The sequence below is a fragment of the Galeopterus variegatus genome, unplaced genomic scaffold (assembly GCF_000696425.1).
Source record: "Galeopterus variegatus unplaced genomic scaffold, G_variegatus-3.0.2 Scaffold319, whole genome shotgun sequence".
NCBI classification, from domain to species: domain Eukaryota; kingdom Metazoa; phylum Chordata; class Mammalia; order Dermoptera; family Cynocephalidae; genus Galeopterus; species Galeopterus variegatus.
This window is the reverse complement of record NW_007726430.1, coordinates 369,743-387,770: the sequence shown is the minus strand read 5'-3', so window position 1 is coordinate 387,770 and position 18,028 is coordinate 369,743. Positions and strand designations below refer to the sequence as shown.

General features: G+C 59.3%; 2 protein-coding genes across 2 annotated transcripts in view; one reads left to right on the top strand and one right to left on the bottom strand.

The window, feature by feature from the left end:
* The window catches only part of OTUB1 (OTU deubiquitinase, ubiquitin aldehyde binding 1), a 9,642-nt gene extending 741 nt beyond the window's left edge, over window positions 1-8,901 (top strand). The window contains exons 2-7 of the mRNA XM_008567434.1: window positions 1,373-1,434; window positions 1,692-1,790; window positions 6,869-6,987; window positions 7,271-7,355; window positions 7,475-7,669; window positions 7,796-8,901. Of these exons, the coding sequence (XP_008565656.1) occupies window positions 1,373-1,434; window positions 1,692-1,790; window positions 6,869-6,987; window positions 7,271-7,355; window positions 7,475-7,669; window positions 7,796-7,993 (758 nt within the window). The 3' untranslated portion in view covers window positions 7,994-8,901. The remainder of the gene's footprint in view (window positions 1-1,372; window positions 1,435-1,691; window positions 1,791-6,868; window positions 6,988-7,270; window positions 7,356-7,474; window positions 7,670-7,795) is intronic.
* Window positions 8,902-9,051: 150 nt separating this feature from the next.
* MACROD1 (MACRO domain containing 1) overlaps window positions 9,052-18,028 on the bottom strand; it is a 175,820-nt gene continuing 166,843 nt past the window's right edge. Inside the window, 5 exon segments of the mRNA XM_008567432.1 lie at window positions 9,052-9,189; window positions 9,494-9,575; window positions 9,799-9,874; window positions 9,876-9,993; window positions 10,494-10,610. Coding sequence (XP_008565654.1) covers window positions 9,152-9,189; window positions 9,494-9,575; window positions 9,799-9,874; window positions 9,876-9,993; window positions 10,494-10,610 — 431 coding nt within the window. The 3' untranslated portion in view covers window positions 9,052-9,151.

Genomic DNA, 18,028 nt, shown 5'->3' with positions numbered 1-18,028 from the left:
GCCCCGCCCTCCGCCCAGCCCCTCGGCGTCCGGCACCTGGCTCCCGGCGCCCCGATCCCTCGCGCCCCAGCCCGTGCAGTCCAGGCCCAGGCGGGGGCCGAGCCGCCCGCCTTCTCCAGAGCAGCCCGCGCCCGGCAGGCGTCGAGTTAGGCGGGCTACGGAGCACAAAGGAGCGGGCGGGCCGTTCGGGATGTCGCGGACGGCCCCGTGTTGTGAGGGGCTGCCGGTGTTTGCCCCTGAGGGCTGCGGCCTTCTTTTCCCGGGAGCCCCCTCTCCTGGCCTTGCATCCCCTTTCCGCCTGCCTAGGCATTGTTTTCTTAGACCCCTGAGGAGATGGGTCTTTCAGAAGCGGTCTCACCCTTTCCTTTTCCACCTACGAGCTGGGCCCTGGGGACTGAATAGGTCACTTGGGTAAGAGGGACAGCTCTGTTGCAGAGCAGTGTAGGGGATGGGCTGAGGCCCAGCTGAGAATCCGGGATGGTCAGGCCCAAAAGTGTTGACCTTAGGAGTCATTCAGCACACATGCACCCTCCATTCTAACCGTACACTCGAGGGACCGAGAACTGGGAAACCCAAGGCCCCAGAATAAGAGCCAGGACTAGAATTCAGGTCTCCTGGCTCCTCACCAGTGGCTGCTCAGCATGGAGTCTACAGGGTGGACCTGTCCAACTGGCTGATGATTCTAGAGCACTGAATGGTATGCCTCTAAGGTGCCACCTATTCCGTGATATTTCAGTGAGGGGAGAAAGGTGGTGGTATTAGCCCCATTTCACAGCTGAGAAAAGGGCTCTGCAGTGAGGTAGCAGGGGAGAGGCATTTGTGGCGAAGAGCTCAGACTGGAATTAGACAAACCTGTATCTGACCATAGGTCTTTACTAGTTGTAACCTTGGGCAGGTTACTTCATCTCTGCATTTGTGTTGTTTTGTAAAATGGGCACCATTAACAATACCCAGGACAGCAGGAGGATGAAGCGTGTGATCCAGTAAAGTGCAGGCTCACAGGATGCTCTCATCCAGCCCAGGACTCTTCCTGCTCATGTTACTTTCCTCAAGAGACCTCTCCTGGCCCCAGAGCATTCCCAGGCTGCTGGGAAGTGATGTTAGAAAGTACAGAGTAAGGGGTGTCAGAGCTGGAAGAGTGCAACATGGGGTGATCACCTCCACCCCCTAATTTTAAAGATGAGGAAGCTAAAGCCCAGAAGGGGAAGGGACTTTGCCAAGATGACACAGTTGGGTGGAGCAGGGTGTAAGACATATGCTTCTAGATTCAAGCCTGCCCTCCTGCTCCTGGGCTGCTCTTGTCCCTGTCCCAGCTGCCTGCAGTGGAGATGGCAGGACCCACTGTAATCCTTGGCTTTTTTCATTTTTCCAGGCGTTAACTGTCTGGCCTATGATGAAGCCATCATGGCTCAGCAGGACCGAATTCAGCAAGAGGTGAGGGGCTGAAGAGGGTGGGGGAAGCAGTGGCCAGTGACTCCATTGTGGATACATAGGTTGGGCCTGAGGCCTACTGTCTGTCTCTACTTTGGAAGCCTCCTCCTCCCCAGGCTATGCTAGGTTCTGGATGCCTTTATGGGGATTACTGTGCCACTCAGTGGCAAGCCCAGCACCCCTTTTGTAGGCATTCTGGCTTTTAGGTGTGGGTCACTCCATCTCCCTGCCAGAGCATGATGGATTCCTGCCTCCTGCAGATCGCTGTGCAGAACCCTCTGGTGTCAGAGCGGCTGGAGCTCTCTGTCCTGTACAAGGAATATGCTGAGGATGACAACATCTACCAACAGAAGATTAAGGTGAGAGCCTGGCCAGAGAGGGCAGAAAGAACCTTGGGGGCAGGAGCAGGAGAGTGCCTGCTTCACACCTGTTCCTTGCTGGGCCTAGTCTCTGAGAGGGTAAGGTGTTGGGGCCACCTCTTGTTGCTGGTTCTTGAGATGCGCAGGCTCTGGACTGAAAAAGATTTCCATTCAAATCCATGCTCATTTGGGAGAGTGTGGCGCTGATAATACCAAGGTCAAGCATTCAGATCCCCATACCAGCCAGCCACCAAAAAGAAAAAAATCCAGACTGCAACTCAGCAGCTATATCCTTGGCAAATCTTTCAGTTTCTCTGAGCCATGGGTGTCCTCAGCTGTAAAATAGTGATAATGAAGGCATCTGCCCATAGGGTGGTTGTGAGATTGAGGGAGGTGGTGCTTGTGTGGGGGCTGGTGCTGGGAGGGCAGGAGGAGTGTGGCAGGGGTATGTCTCATAGCCTGCCTCCTGGATCTTTGTGGAGAGGCAGGCAGCTGTGGAGAAAGGGGCCACAGACATCTGGGCAGGGCCCTGCTGCATCACTCAGACTAAGGCAAACTGGGAGGTTGCAGCGTGACAATGGCAGGTGTAAACAGTATCCAGTAGGCACAGCATGGGAGTTTAGTAAATGTTATTCTTCCCCCCTGTATTAGTCCATTTCTGTTGCTTATAAGAAAATACACAGAACTGGGTAATTTGTAAGAAAATGAAATTTATTGCTTACAGTTTCAGAGGCTGGGAAGTCCACAGTCCATCTGGAGAGGGTCTTGGTGGTGGCGACAGTGATGGCAGGGTGTCACACTGCGAAAATTGTGGAGCAGAGAGAGCAGAGTAACCTCCTCATTCACTCTCTTTTTAAAGCCCTCAGAACCACGCCCCTGACCACCATTATTATTATTATTATTATTATTATTTTTTTTTTTTGTCTTTTTGTCTTTTTTCGTGACCGGCAACGGATCGCAACCCTCAGTGTCGCGCCCGTACCGGACTGGGACCGGCAACGGGATCACAAACCTCGGTGCCGCGCCCGCACCTCACTCAGCCAGTGAGCGGCCAGTCTGTATGTGGGATCCGAACCCTCGACGGGAGCGCCACCGTGCTCCCAAGCGGCGCACTATAGCAGTGCGCCACCGGGCCGGCCCCTGACCACCATTATTAATCCATTATTAATCCACCATTAATCCATTAAACCACTACGTCACGGTCCTACATACAATCCAATCACCTCTTCAAGGCTCCACCTTTCAGTTGCCATAGTAAGATTTTCCACCTTCTTAACAGTCACAGTGGGGGCCAAGTTTCTAATACATAAAACTTAGGGGACACAACTCAAGCTTCAGTGAGTTTTGGAGGAACATAATTCAATCCACTACACCACCTTTTCCCCCAAAGATCAGAGATGCTAAGAGCCTTCCACGTGGAGGAGGGGCCTTCAGGTGGCCAGGCAGGTAACCCAGGTGATTGAAGGTGGCCAGGTCAGGTGCTGAACAAGGAGGGCACCACAGCTCAGTATCAACCAGACAGTATTCAGGAGTGGAGTTCCCTGGGGCAAGTGGGAGTGTCCATGTCTGTCACTCCATTGTTGCCAGATAAGTTTTTCCTAGAGAAGCCAGAAATAATGAAATCTTCTGACTTCTAACAGTTGGCAGCTAATTCAAATCTAAAATGTTGTGTGGGCCACACGTACCTGCAGGCCAGATGCAGCCGTGTGTGATCAGTGGTCCACCCAAACCCCTTGCTCAGGGTGTTTGTGACTTCCCCAAGAGGCCTGTGGAGAGATGAAGGCCCTGGTTTTGGAGCCCAGCAGACCTGGGTTTGAGCCCTGGCTTCACCACTTCCGGTTCTGTGATCTTGGGCAACACACTGAACTCCTGGAGCCTCTGTTGTTCGCTCTTCTCTGGGAGGATGTGTCTTCTGCCTCACAGGGCAAGTGTGAGGGTGGAAGGACATGATGCTGGTCACAGGCTGGGTTTAGTAAGCAGTGGGTTTCTCCTTGCCTCGTGGCAGATTAGTGGAGTAGGGCCCCCATTTCAAGGCCTACCTGTCACACTAGGCCACCCTGGTAAAATCAACAGGATGGGCCTCGGGTTCTTCCCATCGAGTCATTCAATGAATGAATGTCTAGAGGGTGTTGTCTGTGCAGGAATCTACCTCATTGCCCTTGACACCCCTATTCTGTGTGCTGTGTCTGAGCCCACCTTTTTTGCCTGTGCAGAGAGACAGGGCTGTGACAGCAGAGCCCAAGCAGACCTGGGTGCAGGCTTTGCTGCTCTGGGAAATGGGCTTCCGTGAGGATTCATAGGATAATGGATATTAGCCTGAAGCAAAGTGCCCGGCACAGAGTAAGTGCTCAGAATGATTATAGTAGCTGTTCTGGTAGTGACAATGATTTGGGCTCTTTGTAGTCACTGTGTGCTGTTCATTTAACATCTTATCAAGCATGTACTGTGGTCAAGGTGCTGTTTTATGTACTGGAGATAGAGTGATGACTAAAACTGACAAACTCCTGCTCTCATAAAGCTTACAGTTCAGCGTGGAAAGCCAAAGGGGGAACTAAAATGTGTGGTTTGTCAGAAGGTGGTAAGTGCTGTGCAGAAAGATAAAGAAGGGAAAGGAGATTGGGAGTGGGAGGGTTTGCAATTAGGGCAGTCGGGGAAGGCCTCACTGAGAAGCTGGTATTTGAGTAATGAATGAATGGAAGGAGGCAAGGGAGCCAGCTGCAAGGCATCTGAGAGCCACACAGGCTGCGGCGGGAGGGCGCCCTGGCAGTTGGAGGCCAGTGTGGCTGGAGCAGAGTGGGGAGCAGGAGAGGGAAGGAGGGTGTGTGTGTGTGTGTGTGTGTGTGTGTGTGTGTGTGTGTGTGTGCGCGCGCGCGCGCGTGAGTGAGTGTGATGGGGCACGTCTAACAGGTTACTCTGGTCACTTTTGCTGCTGGGCTGAGAATAGACTCCAGGGGGCGAAGGGGAGGCAGGGAGACCTGCCAGGAGGCTCTTGCAGTAAAACCTGCAGAAGGTGGGAGTGACTGGGAGCAGGGTGGTAGAGTTAAGCAGCGAAAAGCAGTTGGATAGTAGATACAATGAAGGTAGAGCTGAGAGGATCTGCTGGGCTTGAACAGCTGACAGCCAGAGTTGTGGTGGATTGATGTGGGGAGGCCCCAGTGAGGAGCAGGTTAGTGGGAGGTCAAGGCTCGGCTGCCTGTGGACAGTCCAGAGGAGGTGTGGGGAAGCAGTTGGATGTGAGAGCCAAAATCGGAGTTGAGGGCTAAGATGTGGGTGAAGATTTGTATTTGGGGCTATTTAATCCTCAAGACTGCTGTCATCAAGAAAACAAGTATAGTTTAAAAGTGGAAGCTGTCCTAGGCCTGAGCAGGGTTGTGCAGGCTCGTGGTTCCCCTGGCAGGGGCACTGTGTATCGGGTATGTGTCATGACCATCTTCTGGCAGGTGACACACGGTGTCTTGAGGAAGGGTGCTGTATGGTGTGGTGGTGGCCCTGACTTTCAGAACTTACAGAGATGGGCCGAGCCCGTGGTGCACTCGGGAGAGTGCGGTGCTGGGAGTGCAGCAGTGCTCCCGCCGCAGGTTCGGATCCTATATAGGGATGACCGGTGCGCTGAGCACAGTGCGGCCGGTCTCAAAAAGGACAAAAAAAAGAGAACTTACAGAGATTAGGAGGAGTGCCTCGGAGGGAGGAGGGAGATAAGGAGAGGGTGGGGTCCACCATCCAGGTGCCTCAGTGCTGCTGAGGGGCCAGTCTGAGGAGGAGTGGCTTAACCCTCCAACTTAGTGACCTTGACTGACGCAAAGTCTCCCATGGCAGAGAGAAGTGGCCACAGTGAGTGTAGACAATTTTATGGGGAGTTTTACTGTAAAGGAAAGCAGACAAATTGGGCGGTAACTGGAAAGGTATATGAAGTCCAGGTTTTTTCTTTTTAGAGCAAGAACTAACTGTATGTTTATATGTTGTGTGGGTCTAAAGCTGTAAACCAGTAGAGAGAGAAAAACTGATGATGCAGGAGGAGAGGTAGGCTTGAACCTGAGGGAGGGGACAGGCTGGTGTGGAGGGGAAGGGCAGCTTAGGTAGCAGCCAGGACAGATCTCTGGAGATCGAGGCTGTTGGGGGCTGAGGAGGTTCTCAGTGCAAAAGGACACAAGGTCATGGTCTGAGGAGGGAGGAGGGTAGGGGAAAAGGGTAGGGGTTCAAGAGAGTGGAGAAGGCATGAAATAGCCTAGCCATTGGGGAAGGGGCAGGGGCCCAGGCCAGGGGAGGGAAGCGTCCCTGCCAGGAGGCACCGTCAGCCGACTAGCGTGGGGAGGTGCAACAGACAGAAGAAATTCCATTTCATTTTGGGAGGAAACCAGATAAGACTGAATGGAGATCATACCTGTGAGGCAGGGAAGGATCTAGAAGTAGACAAGAGAGACTGTTGCAGCCCTGGGAGGACTGCAGCAAAGGCCTGGCTGTGGGAGGACTGCTCTCAGTCGGGGGGGCGGGGTGGGCTGTTCAGTGGGGGGGCTCACACCCCACCGAGGCATAGAGCCTGGCAAAGTGCCCCCCTGCTCTGCCTTGCTTGCCCTGAAGTTCTCTTGGGGTGAAGGGCTGGAAAAGCTGCATTGGTCAAGGACAGATTCACTTGCCTGTTTTTGTAAACAAACAGCCCTCCAGATCCAGCAACATGGCATGGCCCGTGGCTGGTGACTGCTTTGGTGACCCATTCAACCAGTTTGTACATAAGTGTGCAGCTTCCTGAGGCTTTTTTGTTTTGTTTTGTTTTTTGGCTGCCAGCCAGTACAGGGATTGATCTCTGGACCTTGGTGGTATCAACACCACACTCTTACCTACTGGGTTAAATGGTCAGCCCCTCCTGATGCTTTCTTGGGGTGCTCTGGGCAGTGGGTCACTAAGTGGCTCCTGTCATCACATTCAGCAGCCTGGAGTCAGGAGCCAGGAACAGCAGCAGGTGGATGCTTGGAGCTCAGTTGCCACCTGTTGTGGTGTGACTGTTAGGGGGGCATTTCCTTGGCCAGCCCTGGTTCTGGCCTGATGTTGACGGGTTGCGGGTGGGGGCTGCTCCTCTGTAGGACCTTCACAAAAAGTACTCATACATCCGGAAGACCAGGCCTGATGGAAACTGCTTCTATCGAGCTTTTGGATTCTCCCACTTGGAGGCGCTGCTGGATGACAGCAAGGAATTGCAACGGTGAGGAGGGTGGGCACTTGGGCACTGAAGGAGGTGGGCAAGGGCTCACCTGAGGGACTTGCGGGGCTCCCTCCTCTTGCTGGATGAAGTGGAGGTGTAGTTCTGCATCACACCAGAGGACAGGTTGCTTGGGGCTTCTGTTCTGAGCTGGGGGTGGGGACTGGCCTGTCTGAGGCTGGCCAGACAGTGTTGGCTGGGCCCTTGCCCCTGGGCCAGCCTCTCTGGGCTCTTGCTCTGCTGGCTGGGGAGCCCATGCTGGCCTTCCGTTCCCTCCCGCCCACAGGTTCAAGGCTGTGTCTGCCAAGAGCAAAGAGGACTTGGTGTCCCAGGGCTTCACTGAGTTTACAATTGAGGATTTCCACAACACGGTGAGCCCTGATGCTCCTGTACTGGGTTCTGCCAGGGTGGAGGGTAGCTTGCCTGGCTGTGGTGGGGTCGACCCATCTCCTCCTCCCTCATCTTACCCTTTGTCCCTCCATGGGGGCAGTTCATGGACCTGATTGAGCAGGTGGAGAAGCAGGTCTCCGTAGCTGACTTGCTGGCCTCCTTCAATGACCAGAGCACCTCAGACTACCTTGTGGTCTACCTGCGGCTGCTCACCTCAGGCTACCTGCAGCGGGAGAGCAAGTTCTTTGAGCACTTCATCGAGGGCGGGCGGACTGTCAAGGAGTTCTGCCAGCAGGTGCCGCCCCCTCCCCACTTGTCTGACTTGGGACCCTCCCTTTTTTCTCCCTGGGGAGAGCAACAGGAGTTGCAGGGGCATGGGGAGGGGCGGTAAGTCGAGCCCTAACCTGCCCCTGTGCCGCAGGAGGTGGAGCCCATGTGCAAGGAGAGTGACCACATCCACATCATTGCGCTGGCCCAGGCCCTCAGCGTCTCCATCCAGGTGGAGTACATGGACCGCGGTGAGGGCGGCACCACCAACCCGCATGTCTTCCCGGAGGGCTCCGAGCCCAAGGTCTACCTTCTCTACCGGCCTGGACACTACGACATCCTTTACAAATAGGGCTGGCCCTGGCCTGCCGCTGCCCTGCCTGCCCTCCCCTCTGCCAGGCGCTAGACATGTACAGAGGTTTTTTTTTGTGGTTGTAAATGGTCGTATTTCACTCCTCCCCTTTTTTCCTGTCATACAACCTTCCATGTTTTATTAAAGGGGATGCTGGTGGTGAGCCGCGTGTGTGCCTGTCCCTGCACTGCTGCCCGCCTGGCTGCTGTGTGTCTGGCTATGACCCTCCCCCCAGGTGGGTTCCCCCAGCTTTCCATCTGTCTACCCCCAGGCTTCCCTACGAGGAACAGTTTTGAGGGGGCCAGTCCTCTTGGGGACCCCTCCTGGCTACTTGGAGTTCTGCTTCCTTAAGTCCTCGCCCCTTTCCTCCTTAGCTGGCCCAGTGGTTTCCATGGGAATCTAAATTCCTTGGGGACTTACCCAGGGTCCCAGGGCTACTAGCACTTGAAGCTGCTCCCTCACAGGCCCTGCGTTCATTCTACCGTCCTGGCCAGGGTCCCAGACCCAGCTCCCTACCCTCCACCCGATCTGCACGGTCAGGGAGTCCTGGATGGAGAGGGCGATGTGATGCTGGGGCCTGGCTCAGGGCAGGTGGAGGAGCGGGGGGCACCCAGTGTGCCCCCAGGTGGTGCCTACCTGGTGGGGGAGGGGTAACCTTCAACTCTGCACTTGGCTCACAGTCCTCAGATCTAGGCAGGACTTGCCAGTCCCCCACTTCCCCCCACCCTTCCCCTGGGCCCCTGCCTGTGCCTGCTTTGCACCCCTTTGCTTGGGCCACCGTGTGTCTGCATTGCCTGCCTTCTTGCCTTCACCTCTTTTCTCCCCCACCCCAGCTCATGTGGGCCTTCAGCCCCCAGGCTGTGAGGTCCGCGGGGCAGGCCCTCAATAAATGTGAAGTGCTGCTGCTGCCTCTGCCGTCTGGCCTGCGCCTCCACCTGCCTGGCTCACCAAGAGCTCTTGCCAGCCCCTGAAAGCCAAAGCTCCTGTCCAAGGGCTCCACCAACACCTCTGGGCTGCTTCCCTCAACCCCAGCCCCACGCCATTCAGCTCAGACAGGAGAAGTGGCAACAAGTGATCTTTATTAGGAGGCTCCTTAGGGGCAGGGCACCAAGGGAAGAGGGGTGGCCTGGCCCAGGCACAGCTGCAGGCTTGGTGACTTCAGAGCTGGGAGCGAGGTGGCACAGGCACAGGCAGGTCTGAGGGCAGAGCAGAGAGGTCAGAGGGAGCTGTGGGCTCCCCTCGTCCTCCCAGGCGGCCTCCCTGGCTTCCCTCTCCTCCCTGCGTGGGTATGAGCAGGTGTGTTAGTGGGCAGGTTAGTCTAGGGCAGCCACACGGCAGGCCAGGCCCTGCTTACCAGTCCCGGGCAGGGTGGGCTGCGGGGAGCCTCAGGCTGGAAGGCAGAGGACAGTGAGAGCCTGCCCCAGGGTGGGGTGGGCGAGGGGCGGGGGCTGGCCGAGGGGCGGGCACCTTGGCAGGGGGGGAGGGGCGCAGGGCACGTACCCACGGGGAAGTAGTGGGCGAGCCGGTGCCGGTAGATGTTCTCGTCCTTCTCGAGGAACACGCAGATGATCAGCCGATCCACCTGCGCCAGGGGTTGCTGAGCCTGGGCAGGAGCCACCCACACCCTGCTCCTCGATCTTATCCTCGATCTTACCCCCATCCCGCCCCCGCAGGTTTTCACCTGCCTTGTCCTGCCCCCGCCACAGGAGGGGTTCAGGGGTGTGCACCCCAGAGAGGGCGGGCACGGACCGGAGCCGGCCGGCCCCGCGCTCCGCCACCCAGCCCTCGACCGGGCCCAGGCCCACCTTGTCCTTGTGCTGCTCCAGCCACTCACGCAGTGCAGCCAGCACTACCTCGGCCGCCGCCTCATTGGGGTAGCCTGGGGGCGGGGCGGGGGTGANGCAACAGGTCGAGGCTGCTCAGGTAGCAGCTGCGGAGCTCGGCAGCCTGGCTGGCGCTGGGCTCTCCGTGGGCGATGGGCCCCACCGTGTGGATGACGTCTGCGGGGGGCGACGGCGTCAGGTTGGCCGGGGTCCTTGGCTCGCGCTCTCTCCCCCTGCCAGCCTGAGCTGGGGGGGCGGGGGGACCAGCCCTCTGTTCCCCTTGGGGTTCTGAGACTCCCCAGAAGAAGGACCACAACCGTGTGGGACCATGGGTGTGTCCTCGAGCCTGAAGCCCCACGTGCACAGGACCGCACGCCCACAGCTGGACAGACGCAAGCAGGCCCGCGCCGCGCCCCCTCCCTCACCTGCGTGGACTCAGCGGAGACCCGGGGCTCGAGTGGGTGCATGAAGGCTCCTCCCCTCCCTTCAGGTCCCTGCTCCCAGCCCACGCGCCCCACCTGCTCCTGGAGCGTGCGAGGAGAGGCCAGGTCCGTCCCTTACGGTTAAGAAGCGCCCCCTGAGGAGGCCCCCGGCAATTCAGCAGGGACTGCACCCCTAAGGCCCCAGTTACCGGGGCCCTGTCTGCGCCCCACATCTGGGGGTTGTCGGGGACTCACACTTGGCCGGCAGCCGATAGCCGCAGGTGATCTTGGCCTTGCCGGTCTCGCAGCTCTGCAGGGTCCGGCACTCGTCGGTGAGCAGTGGTCCGGCGGCCCGGTGAATGCAGCCGTCCACTACGGGGGAGGGGGAGTCAGCCGAGGGGCCCCCCGCGTCCCTGAGGCAGTCAGGCGTGGCTGACCCCACGTTTCAAAGGGAAGGCTGAGGCCGATGGGCTGAATGTTCCCAATCCCAAGAAGCCTCCTCGGCTGTGCTAGGACTCACCGTGTCCTGCCCCCGCGGCCTCCGGCCGCTTCTATTACCCCAGCCCGAGTCTGTTTCACATCTGGGGAGACCAGGGCGCAGAGACGGGCCGCAGCCGGCCCTGGCGGAAGCTGGGCGGGGCGGCCGACAGGGGGCGCGCTCGGCCTACCCTGCTCGTTCCCGGCCGCGCTGCAGGGGCTCGGGCTGGGCTGCGACCTCCCAGGCTGGGGCGGGGTCCGCTGCGGCAGGAACCGGAGCCGGAGCCGGAGCCGGAGCCGGCGCCGGGGCGAGGGGAAGCTCGCCTTCCAGGCTCTGTCCCGGACGCGCCGCGGGGCCCGCGACTAGTTGCCGCTTCCTCCCGGGGGGCGCGCTCGGCCTCCCCTGCTCGTTCCCGGCCGCGCTGCAGGGGCTCGGGCTGGGCTGCGACCTCCCAGGCTGGGGCGGGGTCCGCTGCGGCAGGAACCGGAGCCGGAGCCGGAGCCGGAGCCGGCGCCGGGGCGAGGGGAAGCTCGCCTTCCAGGCTCTGTCCCGGACGCGCCGCGGGGCCCGCGACTAGTTGCCGCTTCCTCCCGGGCCTCAGTGTCGGGTCCGATCCCAAGCCCACCTCCCAAGACAACGGCCCACGAGGCTGCGACAAACTCTAGGACCCATTTTACAGAAGAAGCGGAGGCCAGGTAGCTACGGGTGCTACCTGGCAGGTTCGATCGGGGGCCTGGGTCTTTCAGCCTCTTCCCTGCGCCACGCACGAAGGTGGCCAGGGCCACGGCGCCTGGGCCGCTCAGGTGTCTCCGGTGCGCAAACCCCTGCTGGTTAATGGGCGCCTCGTTAGCGCATCCGGCTTAATTGGGACCAGGCCTAGGCTTGTTTCTCCGAGGGCGGCCCCCGGTCCTCGCCAGCGACCCTGGGGACCTAGGCCCAGATAAACAACTTGCGCGAGGCAGGAGGCGCGCAGGACACACTCCTGCAGCCCGGCCTCCCCGGCGCGGCCTGAGCGGCCCAGGCAGGCCCTGGTCAAACCTTTGCTGGGCTGGGAGACCTTGGCAAGGCCTCTCCTCTCTCTGAACGTCCACTGCCTCATCTGGAAAATGTGGGCGTGCAGGCCAGGAGAACATGGCCCAGCTTTGGCAGCTCTGATGGCACCTCAGGCCTGTGCCAGGAGCTCCCCGGGCGCCGGCTGGCTGGTGCTCAGGCGGCTTGGCCACAGGAAAGGACCACCGTTTCCCCATCTTACTGATGCACAAATCAAGGCCCTTTCTCCTTCATCACACCCCTCCAACGTCTCGGCACAGGTCCAGGGACACCAGCTGGACCACCCCCCTTTCTTCTGTTTTCTCTTGTGCCCTGTGGGGCCCAATTAAACCTAATTTTGCGACTTCACTTGGAGCTGGCACCAGGCGATTTCCCAGAGCATCTCAGGGGTGTCTGGGGTGGGGGGTAGAGGGGTTAGGAGAACCCTGGCAGTGGCCCCTTCCTTTCCTATGCAGGGATAAAGGCAGCTGCAGCCCATGGGGAGGAGGCTAAGAATGAGACTCAAGGCAAGGCTGGGCTGGAGCCGCGCGCATCCAGGTGCTGCAGCGGGTGGGTGCACGGCCTGGGGCTCACCTGCCGGCATCTGTGCCAGGTGGAGGTGCCATGGGAGCACCCAAGACAGTGGGCAGCAGCAGAGGCTGTGGAGCTGGGCAGCCCGGGTTCAAATCCCAGCGCTGCCGGTCACAGATATGTGACCCAGGGCATGACACTTAACCTCTCTGGTCCTCAGTTGTTCCATCTGTAAAATGGGATAATAGTAGTACCCACCTCATAGGGCCTTTGGAAGGATTACGCGAGTTAACTCTTGTAACGTACTTAAGCCAGTGCTAGGCAAGAGTGGAGGCCATGTGGGTGTTGACTGATTATGACAATATGGGCATGTTCAGGCTATGTGTACAGTGGAGAGTGTGATGGGAGGTGGGTGGGCTCAGTGTTCATGGTATATGGGGACGAGCATAGGGATGTGTCCGAGCCAGCTCTCCTAGGAGTCTCCCGGCTCTGCCCCAGTGGTCTCAGCCACCTGGCACTGGGCTGCCTGCCATCTCCTGGTGCTAACACCCCATAGGTGACCTTGGCCGGCAGTGGGGGTTGTGCGGAAGTCGAGCTCAGTGAGATCCGTGTCTCAGGGACTTAATGTTTCCTGCAGAAGTGAACAGGCCTGCAGCCAGGCCTTTGGGGCTGACCTGGGGGCATGAGGGAGGTAGGATTGAAATTGGTGCTAGCAGAGGACTTGAGCTGAAGCACCACCCCCAGCAGTTTCCAGAACCAGGCCAGGGCCAGGTGACTGCTCTGCAGGCACCAAGGAGACGGGTTCCCCAAAGCGGAGGTGAGGGACAGGCCCTGGGCATCACCCCAACCCCGCCATCCCCCCCAACAAGCCAAAGCGCAGAATGGTCCTGGCACTGGGGTCTCGGCACCCTGGCCCCTCCTGCCTGCCTCCTTCCCTCTCCATGCACCAGCCTTCTTTCTCTCTCCCACCCCTGAGTGCAGAAGGGAGCCCCCAGCCCTGCTGTCCTTAGTCATAGGCCCGAGGGCCCCCCTCCCACACACACTCCCATAGCAACTCCCTTGGCTCTGACCTTCAAGCCCTGTCCTGGCTCTTACCTTGGGCTAAGCTGAGCCCTGGAGACTTGGAGGAGGAGGCTTCCTGGGGTCCCCTCTAAGGGAGATGTCCCTCCTTTCCCCTTCCCACCTGACCCAAGAGCAGCTAGAAAAAGCCCTGGCCCCTAGGGCTACCTGGTGGGAGGTCGGTTGTCCCCAGTTCATACCAGCTGACCAACAACTTAGTCGCCTCTCCAGGTCCCTTAGCCACCCAAACAAGCCTCAAACCTTTAGCTCAAACCCCACCTGAGTCAGCAGAAAACCTGGAGAGACAGCACACCAGGGTGGCGGGGCCTTCCTCAGATGTCTCTCCACCAGGCCAAGAATGAACCCTTCTTCTGCAGTGGCCAGAAGACCCCTACGGTCCCCGCTCTGCCCTCTCCCCTTAGCGCCCCCATCCGGCTCCCTGATGCCCTGGACAGCAGCCTCTGCAGCTCCTGCCAGGCCAGGCGGGTGAGTCACGTTCGTTTCTCTCATTTGATCCGCACAGCCACCTGAGGAGCACTATTCATTTCCCTGCTGGGCAGAAGAAGACACTGAGGCACAGAGAGGGAAGCTTGCCCAGGGTCACGCAGCTGGCAGGCTGGGTCCCCCAGCTCAGTGGCTCTACTTCTAGAACCATAAAAGAAGAGCTTTGTCCCTCCCCTCCCACCCCGACCCCCTACCCAGGCTGCGTCCACACCCTCTGGGAAGGCCTCGTCTATATGCCCCGCCTCGCTGCCAGCCCCTACAGCCTGCTCCTGTCCCCTCCCCACATCGACACATCCCCATCCTAACAGAGGGAGTGCTTTGGGGACTTATCTTGCTGAGTGGTCTGAGGCCGCTTATCTTTTCTACTGTCCAGCTGTCCCCACCTGGCTGATTGCCACCTCCATCCTGAAAGGCTCTCTGGGGACCCCGCTCTCCCCTGTCCTCCCCTAACCCTCCCCTGAACTCTTCCATCTCCCTCGCCAGCTCTTCCCCAGGCCACTCCTCAGATGCTGCTGGGGACAATGTCTGCCTCGCCCGAAACCCTTGGAGACCCCTCTCTGCCTCTCTCTGCATAGCCCCTGACCCTCTGCCCTGGCCTTGGACACCTTCCTGCTTGGTCTGACGTGGCCTGGGACCCCCCCTGCACTCAGCCCAGGGCTCTGGAGGCTCAGCTCGTGAGGCCTCCATCCATCGCCTCCCGGTGGAAGGGTGTTGAGGACGGGGACAGGGCGGGCTGCAGCGGGGCCCCCCTCAGAACCACCATGGGCGGGCGACGGCAGCGGGCTCCAGTGGGGCCATCAGCCAAGGCACTTAGGATATGTTGGCGGCTATTTAGGGTACTGTAATATTCATGAGGGGAAGATTAGATATTTAAATTTATTCAGCAATAAATGCATCTCAGTAGGGGAGCATTCCTCATGCTAAACAAACAAGCAAGCAGGAGCTAATTAATTATTTACAGGAACAGGGGGAGGCCTGTGACCTGGGGGGTGGTAGTGGGGGGCAGCTTTGCCCCTGCCAGAGGGCAGGATATCCTGACCAGCCCTGGACCTGCACCTCCATCTCCGTCCACTCCCCCATCCCCCTCCACCATCCTGTGGATCTGGCCCCCTGCCCGCCCCCTACTGGGATTTCTCTTCCCAGAAATCCTGGGCACAAGATTGCTGGTGGCTTTGGGCAAGTCACTTAATTGTGAGTCTCCGAACCCTGGCCTGAGTTGCAGGGAGCAACTACCGGAAAGTGCTACCCCGGAAAGTGCCTAGGGGAACTAAGAAACTTGTCCAACCTCTCACGGTTAGAGGAGGGGCAGAAACTGAGGCCCACGTTACTAACCCCCATTTTCTAGAAGTAGAGACCAAGGCTCAGAGAGGCAAAGCCACTTTCTCAGAGTCGCACAGCAAAGTGGGGTCTATAAGCCTGTGTCTCTAGGTCCTCGCCTGTGACTGCTGCCTCTGAGCTGGCTGGGGGCACAGCTTCCAGGGACAGAGCAGACGTAGGCCTCGGAGACACAGGCTGAGGAGCTTCCCAGACCCACGTGCCACCTCCTCAGCTCTTCCACCCCCTGGCTGGGTCACTTTCACCTCTCTGTGCCTCAACAAGGTCGGTGACAGCACCCCGTCCTCGCAAGCCGTGGGCGCTCAGTTGGAGACTGCACCAGGTACCTTGTGCTTCATCACACCAGCACCCGCCTCTCACAGATAGGGACCGAGGCTCAGCCATGGGCTTCAGAAGCAAAAGACTCCTCTGCGCCTTCACGCTCTCAGAGGCCTCTCTACTGGAGGGAGGGGACGCACTGCCAGGGTGGAGATGTCCCCGAGAAAGCCCAGGAGGGACCTCTCTCCACCAGACACCTGGCCCCGCTGGCCCCAGGAGCTGGGCACCGGCCTGGGGAGGGCTCACACCATCACACCTCAGTGCAGCCCACAGCTGTCACCTTGGCCCCAGGCATCTCCGCATCATCCTGGTTTCCATCTTGGAAGGAGGGCTATAGAAACACCAAATACCAGGCCCAAAAGAGGCCAGGCCTCACTGAGAAGATGGGGAAACTGAGTCCCTGAGAAGGTACCAGATGCTTCAGGGGCAGATGCCTAAGCTGCTGAATCCCCAAATTCCCAAGCCTGCAGAAATGACCCACCCAGGGGCCTTGTACCCTTCCCTCTCCCAGCCCACCCCCCACTCTGTCTCTGGCCTCCATTCACCTCCTAGGTTCTGCTCGGGCTTGGAAGCCAGGACCTGGAATGATGCCCCACTGTGCCTCTGCCCATGCCTTCCTGGTCGCTCACTCAATCAACAAACCCAAGCTTGGGCTTGGCCCAGGGGGATGCAGAGCCCACCCTTGCCAGGCCCCACCCTCTCGGTGCCAAGGCAGGTGGGTGGCCCACGGAGAAGATGGATGGACAAAAGCTCCACGATGTGATCTGAAATTCATTATGGGGTGAGATCAGCTCCTTAAATGGGGATTTGAAAACATTAGGGCTTCATTATGTACACAACGGCAGTGCCTCATTCATCATGCAAAAATCACTCCTGTTATTAAAAATCCCCGTGGCAGCTGCATGCAGGGGTTGGTGGCATCTTGCCTGCTGGGGGTGGGGCACGAGCCCCACAGGCCTGCCAGCCTACGCTGTGGCCGTGGGGCAGGGGCCCGAGTCCTCACTGCGCGACTGAGTCCCATCATCCCTCTTACCCAGGGAGGGCCCGCTGGGGTGGGGGTAGGGAGCAAGATTCAGCTCCAGTGACTTGGTGCCTCAATTTCCTCATCTGCAAAATGTAGATGCTAATCGTCCATCCCATAGCGCTGAGGTGCGGGTACGTGAGATTCTATAGGGAGAGGCCGAACAGCGCCCTGGCACGACACACAGTGAGTGCTCAGAACACCCGGCTGCTGTTAGCACCATCACCATCATCACCTGGGGTCAGGCAGGAGTGGCAGGAAAGCCGGGGTCTTTCCTCAAGGAAGGGCTTCTCACATTCCTGCTGTAAAACCTTCCATGGCTCTCATGAGTCCGTGGAGTAAAGTCCTCAGCTCCTGCAAAGCATTCAGCACTCTCCGGGGCTCCCTCCAGCTGCCCCTTAGATTAATACCCTCCCTCCTGCGCCCCTGCCTGGCTCCAAACCACATGCTGTTCAACAAACACGTACAGAGGCCCGCCACGTGGCAGCCCTTGCGAGGGACTCCTATGCCCACAGTTCCTAGGAGGGGACACACGGCTCTAACATTGCAGCCAGCGGTGAAATGGAAGGAGAGGATGGAGCTGGACAAAAGGGAAGGGGAGGAGGGGTGGGCGCAGGTTAGGGCTGGGAAGGCTCCTCTGAGAGGTGCCATTTTGCAGGGCCCTGAGAGATGAGAAAGAACTGGCTTTGGGAAGACCAGGGAGGAGAGGTGCAGGCAGGGGCCCTGCAGCAGGAACTGAACAGCAGGACAGGCCACCGGGGTGAGTCGGGGGAGCAGGAGGCAGGGGCCGCCCTGGGGAGCTGGCGGGCGGCGACAAGGGACGTGGAATTGACTGTAACGCAGTGGGAAGTTTTGCGCGGGGAAAGGACGAGGTCTGAGCCGGCCGCTGGGCCTCTGGGCCCCTTTGCTGTTCCCTCTTCCCGGTATGCCCTTCCGCTCTCTGCCCCAGCACGGCCCGGCCCCTGCGCTTTGCTGGACAACTCCAGGTCAGCGGCGCAGCCCAGGGCGGGGCTGGCTGGTCCCTGGGGGCTGCTGCGCTTCTGAGCCCAGCCCGGCCAGAGCGGGGCAGGCCGCACGCAGCCGGGCCTCGGGGGCCGGGGCGGCCACGGAGGCCACGTTATCTGCCCGCTGAGCTGGGCCACGGCTCATCGGAGCAGCCCAGGCCGAGCCTCTGCCGGGCAGCCCCGGGAAGCAATCGCGGGTTAGCAGCGGCGGTGCAATGGGAGACAGCGCTGGAGCAGGGCCCGCACCCAGAAGTCGAGGTCGGAACACTTAGAGGCCGCGCTAAGCCTCGGTGGCCGCCTTCGAGAAGGACGAGGGAGAGAGGGAGAGCCCGGGCACCAACGGGGAAAGAATGACAGTGAGAGAGGAGAGAGGATGAGAAATGGACACAGCACGAGACAAAGAAAGGAAGGGAAAGGGAGGGACAGAGGGAGACAGCCACGGAGAAGAGCAACAAAGAGCAAGCGAGGGGTGGAGGGGAGGAGGGAGGGGAGGACGGAGGGGTGGGCAGAG